General features: G+C 40.5%; 1 protein-coding gene across 1 annotated transcript in view; it reads left to right on the top strand.

Moving 5' to 3' along the window:
• Positions 1-27,719, top strand: part of LOC307012449 (exostosin-1) — a gene marked incomplete at its 5' end in the record, with an annotated part of 349,853 nt that overhangs the window by 309,738 nt on the left and 12,396 nt on the right. The window contains 2 exons of the mRNA XM_079639118.1: positions 7,151-7,240; positions 24,393-24,553. Of these exons, the coding sequence (XP_079495244.1) occupies positions 7,151-7,240; positions 24,393-24,553 (251 nt within the window). The remainder of the gene's footprint in view (positions 1-7,150; positions 7,241-24,392; positions 24,554-27,719) is intronic.

The following is a 27,719-nucleotide window of genomic DNA, read 5'->3' as shown; positions in this document are numbered from 1 at the left end:
ATATCTTTCTATCCACCTGAAGAAGAAGAAAAAACTGCCCTAATTTTAGTTCAAGTTTAGTCTTTGTTGATATAACTGGTGATAATAATGGTTTTTAAAAGTATCTAGATCAGAAACTTACAGTCCATGGTTCTAAATAAAATGCAGTGACTTACTTTGAAAGGACTGTGAATTAATGTGTCAAACAAGTGTGAAATAGATAATCAAATTTTTAATCAAAAGCCATTTGTCAAAATTAAATCATATTGTGACTAATAAGCTATCAAACACCACATCCAAATCATAACACGCTTTTATCTGAGTCCTGATCAAGATAAATTGGAATTGTTTAATACTGAGATAAAATCTTAATAGAGAAGCATGCTCTTGGTTTTCACTAGAACTGCAATCACGAGAGGGTCATGAAAGGGAGAGAGTTCATCCCAGAGGCGAATTGTGATGGCAAAGATGCCAATATCTGAAATCCTTGTCCTTGTGGGGACATTGTTTGGTCCCCATGAGGACAACAGCTTATAAATCATGCTAAGTGATGTTTTGTGTGTGTGCGTCCGTGCGTGTGTGTCCTGTGGCACATTATTAGACATGTCTGGTGTCTTAAACAGGGATGTGTTTGCCAAAAGCATTGTTAGCCAACTATGGTCTCAAATTCCGTTAAATTGTGACAAATTGTAACAACGGAACTTGCGACCATAGTTAGCTTTGCAAAACACATCCCAAAAAGATAGGCGTTAAAAAAAAGAGAGAATGAATCGTACCTGCTTATACGTAGTTTGTTTGTTTGTGCTGTCTGGTTTGTTTTAGTACCTGTTCACAATAGGAATTATGCAAATCAAGTAACAGATCAGACGCTACCACAATATGACATACTCTATGCAGTTTGGGAAGCTACTTTTACAAATAAGAGTGAAAACCATTTAGGTGAGCATGTTTGATTATTCCCTCAGCTCAGCCATTAAAAAAATCATTACATTTGGTTGCGCTTGTGATGGATTTTTTTTTAATGAATAAAGATAGTAAACTGTGTTTTAAAACTTATCATGATCCAAACATCTAACAGATAATCTTACTTCTCTTTTAGGCTTAACATTCTAACACTTAAACAAAAATTTACTCCGTAAATGGTTGGTGTCAATGGAAAATTCTGAGATGCTGACCAGACAATATCAAAAAATATACTGTCTAGAGTAGTCTCATTGAGTAATCAAATGAACCTAACCTTTTCCATTTTTCTATGACTTGAGATCTAAATTGGCTTCTACCTAGTAACAGAAGGGTTTGCATATGAGGAACCAATCAAATTGTAGGGAAATTCTGTAATGTATCATGTCATTTTCGCCATGCTCATTATATAAAAACTGTTGAATTATTTTTGCTGTTGGGATTCTCTCTGAAATTTGTCTGAGATCCTCTGGCCGTGATTAAAGCATATTCGAAGGCATTGTCTGAAGTCTGTCTAGTTAATGGTGCACAGCAAGTTAGTTTGGGGAGAAAGTTAGTTAGGGAAGTTAGAGTTAGGGGACTCAGCTGACGTCGACTGTAGACACGCTAGAGTATGGAGTTATAGAGAACTCGACCGACGTCGACTGGAGACACGCTGGGAGTATAGGATTAGAGAACTCCGCCGACGTCGATGAGAAGACGCGTTAGAGTATAAATATTATAGGAAACTAACATTGACTAGACGTTAGGGGACGTCGATTGTAGACGAGACCCAGGTAAACTTCTAAGCAAAATCTACCACACGCTACACTGCTACTCATTAGAGGTAGTTGTTGTAACTTTCATACAACTGAAAATTTTTGTTAAGTGTCGCTACTTTTATCTAGTTACTCCCCAACACTGCTTTGCTCAGATTTTTGTGAGAGAAAAAAAAAACATTTACATTGAAAGAATAAGCATTTGCATCATAATTACGTCTTTTAAATACACACAGCACAGAGGTACCAGTGAAGAAAGCCACTGGCTAAACTGGATTTTAGCATAGTTTTCTTTAGTGGCGGTGATTAAATTAGCATTCTAAATTCTAGCATGCTTTAACTACTTGCTTAGGAAAACCCTTTCAGGGAAGTTAAAAGGAAGTGTCTTACAGCAATGCTGCCATGCCATGAAGTATTTGGCTGTATTCTGTCACAACTTTATCCCCTTTGTTCCATTTAATTTCATTCCATTGCACTCCATTGCAACTTTGTTTCCGACATGTTTTATGTAAATACCCCCTAAGAAACATGTCTGGTTTAGGGTCAAGTGAACCTGAAACCAAACCAATGTTTCAGGGCTTCTTCAAAACTACTAGTCTGTTTTTAAAATATGTAATATTGACCATCTCTACTATAATATATATATATATATATATATATATATATATATATAATGCAGGAGAGGAGGCGAGGAAACAGTAAAGGGCAGACAGTCCCTGTGGAAGATTATGTGAGCTTTACAGTTAAATAAACCATGTCTTGAGGGAAAAGAAGTGATATCAGAGGAAGGAGCCATGTGTCAACAAAGACAGCTGGCCTCCCAGATAACTACATAGTCCTTTCCAGAACATATATGAGAGAAGACTCGGAATGAAAAATGCAGTGATATGCATATATTATATGCTCGGTTCACAGCATTTTTTTTTTTTTTTTTGTAATCCATATACAATGGAGTTCTATATGACAGGGCATGTTTTAAATACAATAAAAATACAAGTAGTGTGCAAGTTTATATGCCTTATTTTTATCACCAGAAGCCAAATAGATTTACCGTTTAATTTTATATTTACTGGATAACATGAAATTTTGATATAATTTTCATTACTTTAATTATTTACTTGGCTTGTACACTTTTAAAGATCTTCTCTAATGACACAAACTCAGCAGTCAATTTATTCTACTCCCTGTTTTTCTCTGAATCTATATCAGCCCCTCTGGTGGTTCGGAGATTGTTATGCTGATGAGAATACATTCCTGAACCAGGGGTACTTGTAGAGTTACTCTTTTCACATGAACAGTTTTATTAATTATTCAGAGGTATTAATGAAGAGTCAATAGTGTAATTAGGTTTGAACCCCCCTGTAGCCTCCATTTACTGTAATGGATTAAAACAGTGTCATCCTAATGGCGTGGCGGATCGATTGTGGGAAACAGTGATTTTTACGCTACTAAATGTTCATTTCTACAGTGCTCTGGTAATTAAAGGCAGCTGGACTCACAGTTGGTTATTTGGAGAATTTGAGTCAAGATCCATATTAAGACTAATAACTTGGTCTTCAACAGAGACAACTTTCCTTTGCTGCTTATGTCAGTTAGGCCCTTTTTACACCTGGTGTTAAGATGCGTTTTGGTCAAACGGATCACACGTGAGCGATGCAAATACAGGTGTAAACAGGGTCTACAACTTTTTGAGCTTGTCCACTTTCGACCACTTCCAGAGGTAGTCGAAAACACATTCGAAGATTATGGGAAGCGTGCTAGCCAGATGGGATTTATACTTTGTCGGTTGAAGACCTAAATTTGGTTTGAAGATGAAAAACGTACCAAGCACAATGTTCTCTCACCATTCCTGATTTCTAACACACACTCACAGTGTTCTGCGTGATCTTGCGGCTGTCAGAGCAGAAACGAAAGATGATGCTCTCCGTATGTTTTTCCGTTGTCTCTGTGCGCGTTCATATGTATTGCTTGAGCTTATTTCTTCCATTAGGTCGAAAGATCTGAAAAAGCCCATATAGCCCACCCATAGACCCTCCCCTTGAAGAAATCAGGACAGAAGTGGTTGAAAGTGCACAAAAGAGATGGATTAAAACACCAGGTGTAAACGGAAATGTGTCTCTCTCGTCTACTTGTGATCCGATCGACCAAAACTGATCTTAATACCAGGTGCAAACAGGGCCTAAGTCCATGCAGCTTATTGGATATATTAAACAATAAACAAATAGCTATTCAGGCATTGTTTGAACAAATTAGCATTTGATCATTCTGGGCTGGATTTCTCAAAAGCATCTTAAGCCTTAGTAGATCATTGAACCATTGGCGCCAGTGGATTAGCTCACGATGCTCAAGATATCAATTTAGCTCACAATGCTGTGCATTGCCCACTTTGATTTTTTAAGATCCAAAGTTTATCCACTCCCTAGAGTTGAGGTATAGACTTATTGAGTCTGATTGACGCACATACACATTCAAACGATCATGCTTATAGACTAAACACGTAACACACTTTTTTCACGCTTTTTTTAAGTTTACATGGTGATGATAACAGTATCCCTTTCAAAACTCTTATTCAAAAATGTGCACTTTGAAACCTACTTCAAAGTTTAAAGCATTTAAAATGTTCTGTTTTCAGTTCAAAATTGTGTTGTGTAAGCGGCCCCCAGGTTAATAACTAATGATTTTTTACAACGGAACACAATTAATCAATTAAAACCTTACTTGTTGTAACCTGGGTTGTTCCATAAAACAAGATTAGAATACAAGCCAGGCTTATTTTGGTTAGTCAGACTTATTGTCGGTTGATTCTGTTTCATAAAGCAAACTTAAATAGTTCAATCTCAGTTACTCTGGCAACTTATGCTGGGAAACTAGCCTGGTCCAGGGCAGGCTAACTGTCAGGCTAAGCCTCAGTTGTTACACAGATCCTCTAACACTGACCAATAGGAACACAATGACTGACACTCTCTCATACCATTATTTTACTTTATTAACCACGATCAGTCCAAAAATAGCATTAGCATTGCTTTAAAAGCAGCAGCGCTCGTTCAGTGTGAAGTTTAGCAGCAAAATGGAAATATTTGCACGACTTTCTAAGATTTACAGATGGAGAATATTCCTGTGAAATGTAGGTTTTGCAAACACCATGTCTCATGTCTCACCATGTTTGATGGTGGATCGATTTGATGATCGAACTCTAGGGCTGCTTAAGAGACGCGTTACCTATAGACTAGATAAACCTGGATCAAATTAGTGGGATTGTGTGAACTTGAATGACCTTTTATGAAACCGCTTTAGCCCCAACTTATTTGTTAGGTTTATTCTGTCGGGTTTTGGAGTTTAATCCCCACTTTTCTTACAGTCTTTTATGGAACAACCCTCTGGACAATGACTTTCTTCTAGAGCTGATGTACAGCCAAAACAATATTTGTTGCATTTATATCCTGTTAGCACTGTAAAGCAACAATCTGTATTGTAAAAATCAATATTGTTACAGTGGCTGTTTCAGTGGAACGAGAGTAGGATCCAGATGCAATAAACATTTATTCAAACAAAAAAAAAAAGAACAAAAAAAAAAAGTAAATCCATGCAAAACTGATAAACACAGACACGGGCAAGGAAGGCAAACAAAACTGACAACAAGCGCACACATAACATCCATAAAAGCACAACACCAGACAAAGAACATGAGAAACTCTGAGGTATACACAAGGGGTGATTGGCAAGCAAGGCACATTTGGGAACAATCAGGAACTAATCAACAAAAAAACTACAGAGGACTACAAAACATGGTGCAAAACAGGACATAACATACAATTCCACACAAGACAAGGGGTACACAAGACAGGAATTATGACAGCTTTATAAATGAAGGTGACTTGACTTGACAGAGGGAATGATGGGAAAACACAGTCCTTCTGCATCTTTATCATTGATATCACAAAGTCGCACTATTCGCTAAACATGACTTGCTAGTGTTGTATGATCAGTCAACCTTTCAATGACTTGGACGGGACCCTAGAGAAAATCTGTAAGATCCTTGAAGGTGGGCAGTTACTCGGTTACTAAGCATTTAAAGTCCTTGTTGGTTGTTTAAAATATATGATGGATGAACTCATGACTTTCGACTTTTTTTTTAATAACACGCTGTCAATCGTGATAAAACTTCCGATGTTATGAACATCGCCATTTTTGATACTGTCACTGAATGCAGTTGTGAGTCTGTAAAATGTGCAGGCAAATATTAAGCGGCGCTGTCATACTAGCCGTTAGCATCTGCTCTAGAGTTTTGTTTTGTGTGTAACATGACAGTTGATTAGGGATGAACATAAACAGTGTGTGATCGGCATAAATGATTATGTTGACGAATCGTTCCAGCCCTACTTTGAAGTTTGAAGACAAAATCCAACGCCCTGTTGACATCCCATTTGCTATGGCAAAGAACCTGTTCTCAGTACTTTTGACTGGAAATCAGTCATTCAAAAGAGATCAGTCGGAACAAAAAAAAAAAATGGGTCACAGGTTTTGGATAGTAATGACTATCCAAAACCTTACAAAAACCTCAAAAGCTTCCATCATTACTTGATAGTTATCATGATTTGATAACATGGTTATTATGAGTTTCACTTCAGAATTAACTATACATTATTGACATTAATTATTAACCTGAATTTAGAACTTAGTATATGTCAACTACCAGTCATCAGAGTATTGGTAGACTATTGGCTTAATATCTCCTAACATTTTATTTTGATGTTCCCCATCAGACATACGTCAAGTACGTCAACTTATCCCAACCATATACCTAACGGTCTATAAATACTCAGCTAAAACTCTAATGAGAGGTAGTTGACATGTAGGTGTACCGTTATTTTTAGTCAACAGAATGTCTAAACTATTACCCTAGAATTTGGCAGAAAATAAATAGTAATTTTTCTTGAGCGAAATGGCACCCTGAATTGTCCCCCTGAGACACACAAATATTTCCTCTGCTATACAGACACAAATGCATTAGCGCACAAACTATGCGTCTTTGAGAACGCAATTAGAATTGTTACATTTACAGTCCATGTTACAGTAAATTCAGCAATCCACCATTAAAGTGGACGATCAATAACCTCAACTGACACAAAAGTTTCACTACACCCTTTTCATTTTCATGTCCCTTTTCCAGTCGAAAGGTGTAAATTAACACATTGTTCTGGCAGATGTTCAACTATTGTGACGTTCCCCTGATGAACAGACACGACACAAACAGATGTCACAGGCGATGTAGGCGATGATTGACAAGGATGCCAAAAGAAAAGTTATATTAATAAATACATTATTAAACAGTGTAAAAAAACAAAAAAGTACTGCAAAGCCAAAAAAAGAAAATTGTGTAAATGAAATCATTTCAAACTACACCTGTGGTGAAAATCTATGAATCACTAATGTCACTTCCTGTTTCCCCTCAGACGATGAGTGGCCGTTTTTTCCCTCATCAAGTTATCAAAACTGATGCAGTTCTCAGCCTGGACGAGGACTCGGTTCTGTCCACCAATGAGGTGAGAAATCACACATTCATTCATTACAATAAAGGTTAAGTGAAATGTTAAGGAATATCATATGGTCTCGATGGTTCTGTCATTCAGAATCCCAGACCTTCATCAAGTGACAAAATGTACATTTTAATTGAAATATAAATATAATTGAAATATAATTATCATTTTGAAATAGCACTTCTCACATAAATTGCAAAGTAAACACTACCAATTTTACTGGAGTTTTAGCTTGTTGCCAAGCTAATGGCTTCATGGTCTCTTTCTCTCTCACACATAAACATTCACTCTCTTAGGCTATGTCCACACTAGTGCGTTTTTGTTTTGACACAGTGTTTTAAAATGAAAACGATCGTCGTCCATACCGGCGTTTGCATGTCGACCAAAAATGCATGTCTCATGACCATTCATGCACATTTGGGCAAGCGCATATAAATATTAAATACAATTTAAAGGGGTCATGACATGGGTTTATTTATTTTATTATGTTCCCTCAGGTGCAAATATAGTATTACTATAGTTTTTTTTACAAAAAACTTTTAAAATGTCGTGATTTATGACCTTTTCCCACCCTGTTTCTCATCCTCTGATTCAAACAGTCTGTTTTGGGGGTGTTTCCCCTTTAAGAGTTCAGTGTTAACGCCCACTGTTATGATTGGCTAACGTCAGTGCCTATGCATCAATTATTAACGCCCCCAGCCAGAACATTTGCGGATTCAGCGTATTTAAAAAGTAGTTTAAAGTTTTAAATACATTACTTACAGTTTGCATCGTCGTTGTTGAGCCCAGAATAGTCGGCAAGGGCTTATCTTTGAGCAACAGTTTTCTGGCAAAGCCAGCATCATTTTGGGATTTGTTCTCAAAACAGTCATCCTTCAAATGTATAGAACAAACGCTTAAACTAACACTGCCGTGACTGAGACGTCCGCAAAAAATAAAGTGCATCCATTTTCCCCTGACGACTGGTTCTACCAGAAAGACTCGGGAGATAAATTGATATAACAGCGTATATTTATTAACAGCCCAGCAAGCATGAATTTATAAAGTTCTTTGGCGTAGGCCCCGTCCTTAGAGAGCAATGCGAGGGTAGCGGAATCTGCATATCCTGCCTGAAGACGAAGGCAGGGGCGCAGCCGACCCCCCCTGGAGGTTAAGGAAGGGACCATCCTGGTGGTGGTGGGGAGGATGAAGGGGAAGGTGCCATCTGGGTGGTGGTTGGGGAGGATGGAGGTACTTGGCAGCGTCAGCATCTGCGAACTCAGACGAATGTAAGTACCGATCTTTTATACTGTGAGTGTTAGCACATGATTGGTTAGGAGAGAAGTAATACGTGGCACGCTGATTGAGTCTTCCTGGCAGAACCTACGCTGAAGCTGTCATTTCTACCAGAAAGACTCGGGAGATAAATTGATATAACAGCGTATATTTATTAACAGCCCAGCAAGCATGAATTTATAAAGTTCTTTGGCGTAGGCCCCGTCCTTAGAGAGCAATGCGAGGGTAGCGGAATCTGCATATCCTGCCTGAAGACGAAGGCAGGGGCGCAGCCGACCCCCAAAGATAGGTGGAGGAATAATTCCACCGGGACGGAGCCCACCCCCAAAGAACTGAAAGTAAGTATACCCACCGGTCGAGCATCCTGCAGTTCCTGAAACGAGAAAGAAAAATTAGAAAAATAACGTGACAAAAGCAATATAGTGGGTATATACAATATATAATTTTTTTTAATTTTTTTTTTTTTTATGCATGGATATGATGCCTATAGACATGGCCGCGATGGACCATTAGAATGTGATGGCTGCACGTGAACATGGTGAAACAGACAACGTAGAGACGAGGTCCGATAGACCACACACAGAAGCCATAATAGCGCAAGGTCGAGATGACCACATAAAGACGAGGCCGCGATGGACCACTTGACCACGATGGGCCGCACATAGAAGCCGATGAGGCGCCAGGTCATGCTTGACCACATAAACACAAGGTCATGCTTGACCACAGGCCATGATAGACCACATAAACACAAGGTCATGCTTGACCACAGGCCATAATAGACCACATAAACACAAGGTCATGCTTGACCACAGGCCGGCTTCGACCACACGTAGCAAGGCCGCGATGGACCAACATACCTCGCGGGCACACGCAGACAAGCCACATTGGCCACACAGCCATGATAGACCACATATAAGCAGGGCCACAATGGCCACGAGACCACGATGGGTCACACACAGGACAGGCCGCGATAGACCACACGGCCATTGGACCACATAAAACCAAGGCCGCGATGGACCACAAGGCCATGATAGACCACATATAAGCAGGGCCACAATGGCCACGAGACCACGATGGGTCACACACAGGACAGGCCGCGATAGACCACACGGCCATTGGACCACATAAAACCAAGGCCGCGATGGACCACAAGGCCATGATGGCCGCATGAGGGACAAGGCCACGGTAGGCCACACGGCCATGGTAGACCACAGAGACGAGACCGCTTAGGAGCCACAACGGCCGCTAATGCCACATGAATACGAACCTATAAGACGAGGCTACTAAGCCACACAAAACAGCGGCCGCGATGGGCCGCACATAGGACAAGGCCACTAAGGCCACACGTAGACGGCTAAACAGACACGACCGTTAGGCCACATGAAACCAAGACCTCTATAGGTCACTAGACCACGATGGGCCTTGGAGGACAAGGCCACGGTAGGCCACACGGCCATGGGAGACCACAGACACGAGACCGCTTAGGAGCCACAACGGCCGCTAATGCCACACAGAGACAAAGCCTATAAGACGAGGCAACTAAGCCACATGAAACCGAGGCCGCGATGGACCACAGACCCGATGGGCCACACATAGGACAAGGCCACGATAGGCCACACGGCCATGATAGACCACACAGAACAGAGGGCCGCGATGGACCCGACCACGAATGGCCACACACAGGACAGGGCAGCAATGAGCTACGAGCCGCTAAGGGCCACACATAGACGGGCTAAACATAGACACGGCCATAAAGCCACATGAAACCACGACCTCTAGAGATCACTAGACCACAATGGCCTTACGGGACAAGGCCACGGTAGGCCACACGGCCATGGGAGACCACAGAGACGAGACCGCTTAGGAGCCACAACGGCCGCTAATGCCACATAAAAGACAAGTTTCACGAGACAAGGCCGCTAGGCCACACGAACCAGGCCGCGATGGACCATGAGGACAAGGCCACGATAGGCCACACAGACCATGGCTATGGCCGCCTACTTGGGACAAGACCGAGCTCAGCCACTAGGCCGAGAAGGATCACACAAAGACGAGAGACAGGCTGAACAGCCACACAGAACGGAGTTGCAACACATAGAGACAGACATGATGTGGCTTATCAGATGATGTGAATTAGGCTGCTGCTCGGTAAGTGAGTAATATACAACCGAGACACCACCACCAGTATTTGCATTAGGATTTACCTGGATCGTTACTGGAGAGCTTGCTGAGCTTCAAGGATAATTTTTGAATCGGTTCTTATATAGGATTCAAAAGCAGAGGAAGACCATCTTCCCTTGATCTTAATGGCTGATGTAGAAACTCCTCGTTCAGCTGCTGTAGTGGCTGCCCCAATTCTGGAGGAATGGCCAGTATAGAGAAAAGGGTAGATGGCAGCTTTTGAAGACAGACACTAAATGAGCCCTGAACCAGGCTTTAGATAGAGGTGCTTCATTAGGTTGAATAACAGGGGGAGTGATCTGAGAACTTGGGCAGATTTTAAGGAATTTAATCATAGATGAAGGAACAGAATTTATTGCAAATTTTGGAAATTGTTAATGTGATAACAGAACTTGAATTCTAGAGTACATTCAGCAAAGTTACAACACTCAAAGGTCAACCATGGAAGATTTTCATTTAACGAGATTGCTTTAAGGACTACGACAAACGCAGAGCGGCATTCCTCCTGGGTTTGTGGCATCACAAACCCTAAAATTACATAAATCCAGTCCCCAGAATATGATTTATAGATATCGAAACAGAATGAGCAAAACGATGACTAGAAGATAACTACGTATAAGCTGCATAATCATGAACTAACCATCCTGAAGTGAGGTCTCATGTTTACACTTCTTGGGTTTCTCCATCTTTGACTGACTTGGATTTAAACAAGCTAAAAGTTTTGACATTTGTCTATTAGGGGTAAGCAAAGCTGTAGTACGAGCTGTTGAAACTCCGCCCCCTGTGCTGGGAGCAGTAGCCTGACTGCATCCGAGGGATAGACAAAAACTGTATGCTTCACTCACCCTCAATGACAATTCCAGCATCAATATGAAAATATCTGTGGGGCTTTCTGAGCCAAAACCCCTCGTACGCACCCTGGGGACACCGGAGACCTACCACACTCGGATTTTGTAATTGTAGACGAGGAAGGAACAACCGGCCATGATCAGGATGGGAAATAAGAGGAATCTGAAAAGATAAGCGAAACATTATAACAAAAACTGCAGAGTCTGAGCTTTGAAGGTGTTGGGAGCCGCGCCTTCAGTGAAATATGGTCTAGCTGGATTGACTTAATTTACATGATCTCTGTTAGATGAGGGCAGGGTGATGGATTCGGGTTGCTGAAGGGTGAAGCCATCTGAAGCCTGAAGACTAAAGCTTGAAAGCGCATAGATATGGCATTGCAGTGGCCAGGAATGAGCGCAACCTTAATCATGAAATTAGAGACTACTGATTGCCAGATAAACATCCAGAGATAGAATGAACACCTGACGAGATCTGCCTTAGTGACGCAACAGAGCTTCGTTACTTAGCGCATACAAGTTTTACCACCACTTCGACCCAGAAGGACGTTAGCAGCCGCTATAGGATAATTCTGTGAACGTGGATGAACGAAGCCTGAGTAGGCTTGGTAATATGACTGACCTTAGCTGTTCCGAATGCCCAAATCTGAGATTGGACATGCACCCTTCGTCTAGCTGAATCGGGTCGCTTAATTCGCCACTGAGTGGGCCAGTGTTAACAGACAAGATAGATGCCCTGCTTAGAATAGAGATACTCATAGTGAATTTACGATGACCGAGCAGAGAAGCATGTACTAGTGGTGTCGACAATAATCGATTCGGTGATGCGTCGCAAAGCGGGGCATGCACGATTTAGCATCGATGCGGCGAAGTGCCATAATCGATTATGTCACCGTTTATTTTCTGGCCTTGGGTTGGACAATAAAGTTGTGAAGTTACAATTACTTCCGGGGGCATAACAACAACAACAATCAAGATGGCTGAGGCAGAAGGAGATGACCGCGATAGACGGGTAATTAAAATCGCACTCAAAGCTTGTAAAGCGGACATCTGGGCACATTTAGGATTCTACGAAGATAATGGGAAACGAGACAAAACTTACGCGATGTGTAAAACCTGCCACACTAAAATCAAGCGCGTTGGCAATACGACAACAACAAAAGTAGGCTGTTATTATTGCACTATTTAATTTCAAATGGTTCCAAAGCAGAGAAGAGAAACATTTCCCGTTTAAAGCACTGAAAGCAGTGATTTATGTTTTCTTTTTCAGGTTTGAAAATGCCATATCCAATGCCCTGTACCATCCAATATGATTTTGTTTAATGACATTTATGTCAGAGATACAGGAGAGTGATAATACACATATAGCAGCCTATAAAATCTGTTGTTCAATATATGACTGCTTGTGTTACCTCATGACAGAATTTTGATGCATCGCGAAGCATCGTAGAATCGAATTGAGTCGTTACCTGGTGAATCGTAATCGAATTGTGAGGGCAGTGCCAATGCACGCCCCTAGCATATACTATAATACAATTATTATTTTTATTATTATTTTTTTATTTTTTATTATTATTATTATTTTTTTTTTTATAGCACTAAATCTTAATCTTATAATCTTAGTACGATACTTACCTGAAGTAAGGTATCGGTATACCGATAAGATACTACCTCGATACACTTGATATTGTGTTGTTGACTTGAGCGTAGAATACATTTTTCAGCTGCGCAGCATATACCTGACATTACTCTTGAGTTGCTCTTGTAGGAATTAAGTTTTATCCACGGCCGGAAGATGCTGGCCATAACAACCAAGTGAGTCCCTTGGATAGGAAAAATATATTAACATTTAAATCATGCAGATGAGTAAAACATAATGTCACTTGAGTCTCTTGACTGTGGTTTGTTCTGGTGATTGGTTTGAATAAAATAATCTAACATATAGCTGTTAGTTCTACGGTGTTAAGCACGTTGACCTTGACCTGAGCATCCTAATAATGCTTTCTTTGTAAATTCGTATCAATTACATAAAATATTTCTATGACACATGCTATCAGTGGATTAAAGTAGTCACCAGGAAAACTTGTTAAAACGATTGTACCATATCTGATATTGAAGAACTTAATTTTTTTTTTTTTTTTTTTTTTGGAATTAAAGATTTGAATAAAATAAATAAAAATAGTATAACACATTTGTTAGAGAATTTCCAGCACTTGTAAATGTATAATATACTGTCTTTGTATAATATACTCCTACTATACGCATACCTACATAGACATATTTACTACTGCATATGCTTAAATATAGTGACCAACTGTTCTCTTAAGCTCAGCTTTTTTATTTATTTTTATTTTTATTTTTTATTTTATAGATATGGTGGTCATATATTAACGTGAAAATTTAAATAGCCGGACGTCTCTGTAAATGCCAAAGCTGATGAATTAAGAGAAGGCATAACGAGTTGAATTGGGTACTGCTCCTTTAAGTGGAACGCACTCTCTGGTGAGTGGGCAGCCGGTATGAGACGAGAGCGCGAGCTTTGAATATAGCATAAGTGTAAGCCGGTTAATATTTTTGTTACTCTTATGCTGGTTTATTTCTATTCAGTTGTCGTGAAGTATATGCGAACTGCCCATGTGTGCGTGGGATCGACGATGCTGAAAATACATTACCACCGCGCTGCCTGTGGGATATTAGTTACGTGGATCTTGCTTACACATGCTGCAACCATTCAGCGAGCTATCCAGCCCTACTGTAAAGCGTTACAGTATGTTGCGTTGAAGACTGCAATCTGTATCCGCAGTTTAGGAAAACTGCCACGTCACCACAGTCACGAATATACTTCTCCTCTGGTGAAGGAAGCAGCTGAGTAGCCAAATTAATATACTCACCTGAATGAAGTTTAAATGTTTGATTGTGAGTAAATGTTAACGTGGCTGCTGGAACCGCAAACGTGAGAACCAACTGAAAGCGTTGAAAGTGAAATTTGAACTTGAACTAAAAACCATGTTAGAGGATCGTCTCTCATGAGAGGAGTTTCCTGCACGCGTGTCCCGCACTCGCGCGCCGTCAAAGTTTGTAAAACCAACGATATGATTTTATGTTGGGAATGATTGGAATCGAGACGCGGGTGAGTACTTGGCAGCGTCAGCATCTGCGAACTCAGACGAATGTAAGTACCGATCTTTTATACTGTGAGTGTTAGCACATGATTGGTTAGGAGAGAAGTAATACGTGGCACGCTGATTGAGTCTTCCTGGCAGAACCTACGCTGAAGCTGTCATTTCTTTCGCAGCGTATTCAAATATGTTGTTTGTCCACAGCAAGGAACAGCACATCTGCGTGGCATCGTAATTTCCCTGTACACAGACCCACTCGCTGTCCGTCGACTTGTGAGGCGCGCGGGCGCGACAATGATACGAAATGAGCGTAGTTGTCTTGCGCTTAAAGCGTAGTTGTCTTGTGCCTGGAGGCGGTCTATATGCAAACGCTGGTACGTCACTTCGTACCGTGACGTCACTTCTTACCATGAATCCAGAACGAGCTGTATTTAGAGCTTGATTAAATAAATGATTCGTTTATAATGGGGAGGACGTCTTAAGCTATGAAACTTGCAGGACGTTTTAATGGTACAAAGACCTCTTATATACTAAAAGATCAAGGCAAATTTGGTTTCTCATGTCATGACCCCTTTAAACAGTTGCCGATTACTCTAGTAATAGCTTGCCTCTTGCGCATGTAGGCAGCTGGAGTATTAGCCTAAAATATTCAGAGTTTAATGCCGGGGACACACTTAACGACTAGCTCAAAAAAATTTTTATACTGAACTGAAAACTATTGTCAAATATGATTGACAATTAGCATACAGTTTGGATTGGCGGTATGGTTCCGTTCTGGGCGAGAACTCCCTGTGCATCCATGCAGCCTAGCATGGAAAAGAGCAGGGAGAGCAGCAATAACCCCCCTTAGGGTAAACAGAACAGAACCAACATGAATGTATGCAAATATATTTAATTCAAGATTTTAAAGTACAACATAATTCAAGAATTTATTCTGGTTCAAGGGGAATCAGAATGCCAAATCCTGATTGGCGAGAGGAGGAGCTGGGGATGGAGGAGGGTAATTCGCTCCTGAGAAACGCGATAGCTGATAATACTAAAGGAGCTTATATATGTATACGGTGATAAGCATCGTATTCCTGTAGGTATATGTGGATCAGCCGAGAGTCAGCTGATGCGAGCTTGACTAACTTGACCTGCCAGAACTAACGCTACGCTTGATTCTGTTTCCAACGACTGGACCAGATTTGAAACACCAACTGTGAACACGGACTGAACGCAACTGTCTCAGGCACAATCGAATTACATTCATAATCGGCCATACAGTCATTAAGTGTGTCCCCGGCTTTACTGCACAATTGCTGCTAAAAATGACAAAAAAAGTCAGCTTGCAGTTCTGTCTCCATGTTATTGTTTACACGGTTGCCGGGGCTGGTCTGTTATTGTTGTTGTTTTTGTTATTGAGACAGTTGTTGTCAAATTTCATTGGTAATTTCACATTTGAAATGTAATAGTAAGCTTGTTGAACAATTTTGAAGAATTTGAGGTTTCCCCATCCAAAAACATAGGAGCTGATCTTGTATGTCCGAGAGGCGTTTCAAACATGGCCGCAGAGTGAAATTACTTGACTTTGGTAATGGTCATATGAAAAGGAGGAATCAGGGAAGGACACGCAATGATCCAGAAGTCTCTGTTTTGGTCCGTCTGAAACGCAACTGAGGTTTCAAACTAAAACGAGGTCTGGAGCGTTTCCGAAAGTCTTCGTTTTTAAGGGTTGGAAACTCCGTAGTGTGAACACCAGGCCTAACCATAGCAAAGGTTATGGGTTTTAAAACGAAAAGGCACTAGTGTATACGTAGCGTCAGTTTACTCCCTCTGTCCTGTCTTTTTTTTCACCTCATTATATTATTTTATTCAGTGGTATTTGTGATGCTGCATGTATTGTCCATTGCTGGCATATTTTGTGTTTGTACTGCACTTTGTTAATGTCAATTCTCTGTCTTCATTTTCCCTGAGAGAAGAGATGATATTTGCACACTGCAGCATCAGCAGCCTGCTGGGCTCATTTTTAATTTCTCTCAGCTGTATAATTTAATCAGACAAAAATATGTGCTAGACAAAGAAAAGAGAAAGAGAGAAAAAAGGCCATCTCTACTCTGATGTATCCTGATCCTGGTGAGAGGCTGGCCTGGGTCATTTTCAAATTATGGTGAATTTCTGACTAAATGCTTTTGATTTCAACTTCATAAAATCTGATGGTAAATATTTGTTAGCACATGCTCAACTGAATTTACTAAGACGGTATACAAAGCATTTCAAAACGCAATTGATTGCACTAAATGCATTTATCATTAAATCATGTTTTCCCATGTACACTGAACTTGACCTTGGAAGTACAGTACTTTTCTTTCTTTTTTTGTATAAATATTTTGTATAAAGCAACTTTATTGACAATAAAGGCATAAAAGAACGGAACAACATTTTATCATCATTAGTATTAGAATTTTTACTTATTGAGAGTAAAAAATAAGTCAATATTTTTGTAAATTATTTTATAATTATTTATCTTTAATAAAAAAAAATACTGTAAAAGAGTAAAATGTCTATTGGGGAGCATCAAAATAAAGTGTTAGCAGACCGTCTACTACACTGATTTTTTTAAAGTAAAATTTAAAAAATGTGGACGTTTTTGCAAGCAGCTTTTTACGTAAAATTCACATTTGGAATCAAGAAAAAATCTACTTAACTAAGTTAAGTAAAATTAACAAAGAAAATAAGAAACTCTAGCTTGGTCATTTAATGTTTGTTGAGTAATTTTTACTCAGTTGAAGTTAACTTCGCAATACTCTGTGTGTGGGAGAGTGGGTGCCCTGGAGGCGGATAGGTATAGGTAGGACAGGATGCCTCCAGGGCGTTACCGGTGATACAGGGAGCAAGGTAGGTGCTGGCAGCTCAGGGGACCAGGGCGGAGCCGGCAGCTCAGAGGAGCAGGGTGGATTCTCAAGCGCGGCAATCTTGGTCAAAGACTCGGGCATGGCGGTGGCCATCTTGGCTGAAGTCTCTGGCTCAGGCGTGGTAGCGGTCTTGACAGGACGAGACTCTGGAAGGGCAGTGGCCTTGACGGGACGAGACTCTCGAGGGCCCATGGGCCGGTACCAATGTGTGCGCTACCCACACACACACAAAACAGCTGTGGCTACCATGATGAGCGCTGCATCCTCCATAGCCGACTCAGGTGTGGTGGCCATTTCGTCCAAAGACACAGGCGCGGCTGACATGGCGTGAAGAACTTCAGGCTCGTGAGACTACAGGGAGCGGTCCTTCTGCTCCAGACATTGAAGAGCAACGGCGGGAATGTCCATGGTGATGGTGGAAAACAAACAAAAGAAAACACAGCAAAAAATATACTGTTGATGGTCTTGCTTTATGTCACGGGTGGAGTGGCTGTAATCAAGCGCATGACGAAGGAGATACAATAGGATACTTTAATTCAAAACTTGATTTAACAACGACAAAACACACCACAAATCACTGATAGCAATGTATAAAGAAAGACAAGGAACAGGGAGAAACAGAGGGCTTAAATACACAGAGAAAAGCTGGGACAAATTAACTCAATGACAGTAACCATAGTAACTAACAGGGCACAGATTAAACAAATTAACTAATGAAGGAGGAGTGGTTAGAAACTGAACAATGAACACAGAGGACGTCTAAACACAAACAGAAACGCTTTAATTTCTACAAGCTTAAATTGAGTACTAATATAGAATGTATACTTTTTTTTATCATTATTGCCAGAACTGACTTATTCAGGTTTGAAATTACATTATTTTTTCTGTAGTATTTACTTCACCACATAATCATTTTTATCAGTGGAATACTCTGAGAGTTAGTTGACATGTAGTGGCAAAGTTACTTATCTATATGTCTATATAGAAATAAAGTGTTACAGAATAGTTGAATGTTTCAAAGAGCTGAATGATATTCCAGTTGTCCAGCAAATTGGCCAAATCTGGAGTGATTATTATTTAAAAGGATTATAAATGTGTAGTTAACAACTATCATTCCTCGAGCTGTGATATGCAAATCAGTCTGGCTGCAGTGCCAATTCACAAAACATGGCTGGACCATCTGGCAAAGATGTTTCAGGCAATGTGAAGTATTCTGGTATTTATTTATTCTCAGACAGACAGGGTGCTGTGATGATTAGAGTGTTGTATGTCTAAGTTTGATTAAGGCTGAGATGATCCAAAGGCCAGAAAGGATTTGTTGGCAACGCAAGGATAATTCTCCCTTTGCAGTTTACAGGGTTGAGGGCGTTTTCTGGTTAAAAACAAAAGAAACCCATTTTTGGCCAGCTTTCCTGGCAGAGTCTATGGGAATATGAAGCTTGTTTGTAAATTCCTATGCAGGGGTTGGCGAAAAACAATGTGGGAATTAATCTTGTTAGGGAATTTACTTTGCAGTTGGATCTTGAAAGATTGTGTCTATCCTCTGATGGTGCAAGTTTTATTATGTTGAATCATCCAACAGTAGAAGTTAGCAAAATCACGACTCTCTGACACTATCCTAATTCCAAGGGGAAGTTTAAGGAAATAAATATATAAATGATTTAGATTTATACAACTGTAAATCTTGTATGAGACAAAACTCTTTATCATGTGGCCATACAATTACAAAGACCCCTTTATATACACCTGCCTGTAGTTGAGAAAAATTATCAACTTTTTTTATTGTTGTTGTTTTGAAGATGGCAGGTAAAATTAGATTTATGTCAAAGCAAATGTATCTATGTGTAAATGTTTAATTATGTTGGTAAATTGCAAATGTATAAAACCATTAGTCATAAGTAAAGGCTAGTCATGATTTATCATATATAGTGTGCCAGAAGCTGTGGGGTAAGTTGTACCTTAAATATGAATGAATTTCTTACATTTGAATGCAAAGCTCACTATCACTATTAGACTCAGTGGCACAACCTATAAACTTTGCATATATATATATATATATATATATATATATATATATATATATATATATATATATATATATATATATATTAGTACAAAATGGTTAAATAGTACTATAAAAATTATTAGATAGTGTACTGTATGTACTGCACTGTATTCAGTATGTTATAAGGTGTTATTCCATTCCAGTGTTACAAGCGGGGAGAATTTATCCAATCACAATCAGATGTAGAAAGCTTCTAATTTCTCAAGTTCATTATGTGTCGCTAAGCTCAGTGTGTGTTTGAAACCTGCTATTCATAATTCAACAAACTGATGTTTTATTAACTGCAGCTAGTACATCTTTACCTCTGCCTGGCCAGAATATCCACTTAACTTTTATAGTGGTACAAGATTACAGAACCCGTATTACAAAAGTTTAATGAGACTCAGTTTCAGTGAGGAAGCTCTTGTGGCTTTAGACAAATCCAGCAACATTTGGAAAGAAGCTTCTACTCGTTTCGCACAGTATTCTGCCCCAGTAACTGCCCTTTAAGCGTTTGAGAGGGTTTTAATTGAATAGTGCTGAGATTGTGAGAATATGGCATATTTAGCAGTAGCAGTTTAAATAATTTTTTTAAGACTGTGCAGCGCTATGGCTCCACGGAATTGATAATTGCATTGTTTCGACTCATTAACTAGCTTATTAAAATGGGAAATGTAATATAGGGGTTGAGTTTTTCTTGTGCGTCAAGCACCATTAGACTGTAGGTACATGTGTGGTGTAACAGCGGCAAAGCAGAGCCCATGGGTTATGATGCCTGTGCTGCAGTTAATGGCCTGAAGAATTGACCAGAAAGGGTAATAATTGTTATAGTACAATGACAGAGTAATATAAATTACAGCATTAATCTAGTGTGTGCTTATTTCCGCAGGTGAATTTGTGTCTTAATTTATTGTATGTTTGTTTTCCAATTTTGTCTTTATTGCACATCTGACTGTATGTGTGCTTGCCACAAATGTTAGCATTCCCATTCATCTCAATTGGATCCCCAATTTTCCTTGTGGGAACTCGTTTTGGAGAGTAGGTTTTTTTTTTAAGTCAATCATCTGCGCTACAGAATTCATGTGACTAATCACTCACTCCGCCCCTTTTATACAATTGACTCTAAGCTTGCATTCAGATCCGCCTCCATCCAATCAACAACCGATGGATTGAACCAATTCTTTTTCGACAATGTTTCACTTGGATATAAGTCACAATATGACAGAAAAAATCTGTTGCACCCATTTTAGCACGACTTCAACTCCATTAAATTATGAGTAGCTTGTAGTTTTGAAAGCTATAGTTCCAATTCAGTCAGTCACGTTCGAAGTTACATCGAACTGACATCATGTGGTCTCGTCTGGGAGCCCAATCACCACCAAGTGGTAACAAAATGTGCCAATGAACATTGGCCAGTGAGATTTGCAAGCCGGGTCCTCGGCCAGACGATGTCCGCTCTGGTGGTCCAGGAACGTCAACTATGATTGGACCTGGCTGAGATGAAAGACGCCGACCAAATTCGCTTTCCTCTTCGGCGTCACTTGACGACTTTGCCCAACAGTTCTCGGCAGTCCAGAAGCAGATGGAGGCCATAAAGCACATCCTGCCCGGCATGACTCTACCACCAAGATGCCGCTAGCTGGCACCCAGCCTGTTCGCCTGCTCGACTGAACAGAAATAAAACGGAACTGAAGATTCTCCACTCTGCCCTTTGGTACCACTCATTCGGAGCTTGGGAGCTTGACTAGTGCTTCCCAGTCCTTCCCGTTGGCACAATCAGACTCGGCTACGATTCAGTTCGCCATATATATATATATATATAGCGTCCTGTTTATCTCGGTGGCAGGCAAGGACGCCCCTCTCCTGCGAGCGGATATTGCAGTCCTCCTGGCGAGATAAAGTCAGGATTTTACAGTATGTACTTCATTGTACCTAAGAAAGGCGGGAAGTTATGGCTAATCTTTGATCTGCGTGTCTTGAATCGGGCCCTTCACAGGCTCCCGTTAAAGATGCTCAAACAGATCTTATGTGCATTCGCTCATGGGATTGGTTTGCAGCGATCAACCTGAAGGACGCGTACTTCCATGTCTTGATTCTTCCTCGACACAGACCGTTTCTACACAATGTGTTCGGGGGTCGAGCATATCAGTACAAGGTCCTACCCTTTGGGTTGTCCCTCTCTCCCCGCGTCTTTACCAAGGTTGCAGAGGCTGCCCTTGCCCCGGTCAGGGAGGTAGGCATTCGCATCCTCAACTATCTTGACGACTGGCTCATTCTGGCCCAGTCTTGGGATCAGTTATGCGAAAACTGGTGAACCTGGTGCTCAGCCTGATGCTTTGAGGCTTCGGGTCAACTGGGAAAAGAGCAAGCTCTCCCCCGTGCAGAACATCTCTTTTCTCGGTGTGGAGTGGGACTCAGTCAGTATGACAGCATGTTTCACCAACGAGCGTGCACAGTCGATGCTGAACTGCCTGAATACTTTCAGGTGGAAGACAGCGGTTCCCATGAAACTATTTTAGAGGCTCCTGGGGCATATCGTCCCCTTGGAATTATAAGGTTCTATCTGCATTCTGACTGGTTTTGAGATATTGAGCTTTAAAGTTTTTGCATTCCATTCGCCTGTGTAGAAAGAACCTTTTTATTTTCTAAATAAAAAGTTCCAAAATGTACACAACTTAAAAAACAACATCACATAATGTAAATAAGTTGTCACAGAATAAGAATATGTGAATAACTCAATTTTGACAAAAATGTCAGATAGAACCTTATAATTCCAAGGGGACGATATGGCATCCGCAGCCACGATTACGGCGCTCGGATTGATGCATATGAGGCTATCACACCGAGCTGTCACCAAACATTCAGCCCTTGGTTGGCCTTGAGAAGACAAAGCCTGAGGTTGGCCAACTGGCTTATGGATGCCGTTGCCGTGGCTTTACTCTGATGGTAAACCTGTGTCTTTCCCTGTGTGGTTCTGCTCTACCCAGTCTCTGCACCGGTAGTAGCCCTCCCTGGCTAGGTAGGACCTACACAGAGATCTGCCATATGTAGCACTGCCCCACGGGTCAGTCCTTAAGTGTTACCTACATTTGAGCTGGGTCGGGTCTCCGTAGTGTTCCCCTCCTTTGGGATTGGGCACGCTTCCCCAGCGTTATGGTCATATCTGAAAAACAATGGGAATAGAGTTCCAATACACTCTTGCCTGGGGTAGGAAGAGCAGCTTCGACCATCCCCAGAGTAAACCCTGTCCCTTCCATCCCCTTCGGTATGGAGGACTACCTCCTTGGGCTTACATGGGGCGCTGAGTATTAAGTTACGACATGTTACGTCATTAAGGATGTTACGTCGCTGAGTATGTTACGACATAGTGAGAGCAGTTGCCAAAAGGGTACTTGGCAGCTTGCCAGCATCAGCATCTCCAACACAGTTTAGTGGTTATGGCGCTTTTTCATAGAGACCCCATGACGTCAGTCCGATGTAATGTTGAACGTGACTGACTGAATAGGAGAGTTTAGGTTACTAATGTAACCCCCGTTCCCTGAAGGAGGGAATGGAGACGTTACATCCCCCTGCCACAGCCCTGAACCACCTCTGCATGACTCAGCTCTCAGAAAAACATGAATGAAGTAATGCCAGTCCTATTTATACCCGTATGTCCAGGTCGGTGTCCCTACACAAATTCTGCATGGGGTTCAAGTTGGTCACACAAATTTGCTGTGTTTACCAACATAAATCTATGGGGCTTGCACATGACATGCGAGGGAAAAAAATAGATATCATGGCTATAATAAAAATATTATTTCTAACGACTTATTAATTAACTAAAACAAAGGAATGAATTAGTACAGCATGGCCAAGTTTACCTAAAACAAGGGAACAAAATGATATGTTGTGGAAATGAATTCACTTTTAACTTTTTTTCCCCAAGACATGTTTGTCTAGGTTTGAAAGTGACTCCTGTGAGAGTGATGTTTAATGCATCATTTCAGTATTTACCTTTTTTGCCCAATGTTTTGGCACAAATTTCACACAAAAAAAAAATAGTTACATTCATTATAATAGAGTGCCGTTCTTCTTGAAAAAAGCAGCCGTGATTCTATCTGCCATTCATCTTTCCCACTCACTCAGATCCATAATCAAGGTCCGGTACACATAATGGATGCAGGAAATTTCAGTGTGTCACCCACAATGCATTGCTGGAATGGTGCGCCTTAAAGCCGTAATTCCTTACGGCCACGTTATTTGCATGATGTCATAAATCTAGCTCAGAGTCTACGACTAATGCAGCGATTAATCTATTGTAACATTAAGGGGGACGTTTGCAACCTTTTCCTCTGATTTGAGGGTTCATTTTTTAATAAGCGCGCACGCTGACAGAGCAAGAACGGCTCTCATCCCCTGCATGCAGACAAGTCAGTTGTGTTGACGTTGAAGCATGTCTGAAGGCATTAGAAAATCCAAGGCTATAAATAAAGAGATGAGTTAAAAAAGGCTTGTTCTCTTTTAACTCTCATTGGCTCTTTTGATAATTTATCTCACTGGAAGTTAGTCCATGACAGTTCTTTTAATGGACTATCAAGAGAGCAAATGTTGCTTTTGTTAATTCTACTTCTTTAATCTCCTCTGATGAGTTTCTTAAGCAGTGTGTTCACTTTGTTTTTATCTTAAGTCTGAAGAGATAATGGACTGGAACATTATGTCTTCATTCTTAAAGGAAAACCAAAAATGAAACTTCATTATTTACTTTAGTTTATTTCAGAACTTTGGTAATCTAAATTGTGCACCTCTCTGTGTTTGCAGGTGGATTTTGCCTTCATTGTATGGCAAAGTTTTCCAGATCGTATTGTAGGCTATCCAGCACGCAGCCATTACTGGGACAGTGGGAAGGGTAGATGGGGTTATACCTCTAAATGGACCAACAAATACTCCATGGTGCTCACAGGAGCTGCGTTCTACCACAGGTAATCACCAGAGAACAATACAACACAGACAAAACTGACCTAAAGAAGTTTTTTTTCTGTTCTAATCTGTTTTTTGTTTTGTTTTGTTTTTTTGTTTTTTTTTTACATTTACTATAATTTTATCTAGGGCTGTCAAAATTAATGCGTTGACAATTGCAACGCATTTTTTTCAGTTTAACTTGTTAAAAATAAGTAATGCAGGATCCGTTTTTTTCCATCATCCTTTGGCTAGGGTTACATTATATGATCACGCTCTCATTCAATCAAATGCTTTTAAAGCATTTTGATAATACACAAAAGAGAATGCGGTGCGGTACTGGCGCGCTATCTGGGAATCTCCTGGGCAGCACAAAGTTGCTTCAGCCAGCGTTTGAATGGACGAAAACAGAATTTAGCAAAAATTGCCATTTTGTTGAATATCCTCATAAGCAAAGTCTTAAATTAGAGTTTTGAGAAAATGGGATGCGTTTCAGATACACATCATGTGCAGCAGCGGCAGGTCTTAAAGTGGAACCCTGAATCGTTTTCCTCCAGCAACATTCGGCCTAGTTCTTGTGTGTACTTGTGTGTATGCCCGACCGGTCAGCCCTTGTACTGGGCTAGATGCTCATATGATGTGATCCCCCTCTGTAATCCCATATGTGTGTTGTCCATGATACGGTTTCCTACTCCGCCAGGATAGTATGCCATGTCACAAAGCTCAAATCATCTCAAACTGGCCTCCACAGTCACCAGACCTCAATCCAATAGAGCAGCTTTGGGATGTGGTGGAATGGAAGATTCACATCATGGATGTATAGCCGACAAATCTGTAGAAACTGTGTGATGCTATCATGTCAGGAATGTTTCCAGCACCTTGTTGAATCTATGCCATGAATAATTAAGGCAGTTCTGAAGTGGCCGATGTGCATATGTCTATGTTGTGTTCCAAATTTGAAGTTAATTTTTTTGTTTTTTGAGAATTTAAAGGTTTTAAAGTACTGTTTTCATGGTAAAGCAATATCCCATTTCAAACCAGTTTTCACATAATTCATTTTGAGTTTTAAAGCTAATTTATGATGATTACTAAAATATGTGTGTGGCAAGCAGGACGTGATGTTTTGTTTTATTATTTAGTATTTGTTTATTTATTTTATAAAAATCTTTGGAATGTTTGCCGGTTCCCACCTCCTTCCCATAACATCTAACCTTGTTACAATGCGATAGGGAAAAAAGACAGTAAAAAAGTGTCCCGCAGCGCTATACCAGAACGCTGACAGTTAACAGGCTAAGTTTTATTTTCACAAAATAGACACAGTGTAATCTTCATTAATACCCCTCTCATTTACTTTGGACAAATATTTGAATAGTGAAATGGGTCTTTTTGAAAGTCATGAAAATGCAATAATGGATTTTCTTCTTTGGGTGTTTTAGCAAATGGAAACACAAAGTTATTGTTTGTCATGATCTCCCATTTATCTTACCATAGTTTACTTCTGAGCTATTTTTGCAAATGATGTACATCTAATTTTTCATTGAACATTGCGCTTTAAATCATTGTATTTTGTCCTGCCTGGAAGCCCCAGTTATTTATTTGGTGCTTGAATGTGCTCTTGAATAGAACTTGCAACAAGTGGCCAATAATGAATAATGATTGTTTTTTTAAATTATAATTAGGTGAATTTAAAATCATTATTAGCTTATTACAAGTTGCTGTCCCATCGTTGAAAAGCACCATCTGCCACTGCTTTAAAAAGGTGCTGGGAAAATGCTTGAATTCAACAGTATTGTTTATTTTGCATTCAAATACTTTCAAACAGTATAATTTCAGTATAATAGTAGGCTTTCAATGGCTAATCAACGTAAATAATTATGTTGCACAATGTTGCAAGGTAGGATGGAATGAAAAAAAGAGAGACAAATGTATACAATTTTTGCGATGAACTTTAGTTCCTTTTTTTATATATTTTTTTATTGTTTCTGAGACCCAAGCACAGCTGTGGATTAAAGTGTGTGTCATCTGAAAATATCCGTAGTCAGTTTGCCATAGCTAATACAACCTGATTAGCTGAGTTTACTAATCCTTTACAAAAATAAGAAAAATCCTTTGCTTATTTTAATCTGCTTACTTGCTTATCTTCTTCACAGGGCATTACATACACAATAACCAAAGCGTCTCAGGTTATGTAACCATGGTTCCCTGAGAAGGGGAACAAGATGCTGCGTCCCCTAGAGAGCGCTATGGGGAATGCCTCTGGCGTGACCATTGTCTGAAGCATGAAGTCTAAACATGACAATAAACTGACATTGGCAGGGGGCAGCCTATGACATCACTACTGGTGCAACCATGAGTATAAAAGGGCACCTGTGAAATACGTCATCCAATTCTTGTCTTCAGGAGAGGGCAGCTCCAAGGAGGCTCAAAGAGACACTACAACTCGGAATTGCAAAAAAATGGTGGAGCTCCTGGGGGCCTAGCAACACTTTATCAAAAGAACAGCCGTGGAGGCTCAAGAGAGACTAACAACTTAGCATTGTTACCCTGTCAAGCTCCCATCAAGGAGGCAAGTAGTGCACCTAACAACTCGATGCTGCCCCAGGCGGAGCACTGAGGAGCAGTTTCTATAAAAACAGTAGCTAAAGAGGCTCAAAGAGAGCCTAACAGTTTGACAACACTGCCTCACAGGAAGATTCTCATAACAAGACTCCTAACAATGCGCCAGACCTAAGCAATAGCTAAGGTGGCTCAGAGAGCCCAAAACAGCTTCCTAAGGAGGCTTGATGGAGCATAATCAACTCGTACTGTAAGAAGGTGAAGCTTAAAAAGAGCAGAGGCTAAAATAACTCTCTATAGCGAGAGGAGGCCCATGGCGCTTCCTGGCTCCAAAAGCCTGACAACTCAGCACCACTGTGTGGTGGAGCTCTGCAGAGAGACCTCAACATAACAATTATCTGAAGCGAGAGGAGGCCTAGAAACGTCCTATACTCAGAACAGCGTACCAAGGAGGCTTACAGGAAGCCAACTTCTTGATGACGCTATCTGAGGGAAGTGATGCCTCAGCATAACGACTCTCAAGAGGAGGCCCAAAAATACTTCCATAAAATAAATAGTCAGATGTAGAGTCAGATGTTATTTTAGTCTCTGAAACCCTAGAATGCTTCTTTTGGATCACTTACCTCGAGTCTT

Source organism: Phoxinus phoxinus, assembly GCF_949152265.1.
Source record: "Phoxinus phoxinus genome assembly, chromosome: 16".
Taxonomy (NCBI): domain Eukaryota; kingdom Metazoa; phylum Chordata; class Actinopteri; order Cypriniformes; family Leuciscidae; genus Phoxinus; species Phoxinus phoxinus.
The sequence above is the reverse complement of the archived record's forward strand: the minus strand, read 5'-3'. Positions and strand labels throughout refer to the sequence as shown.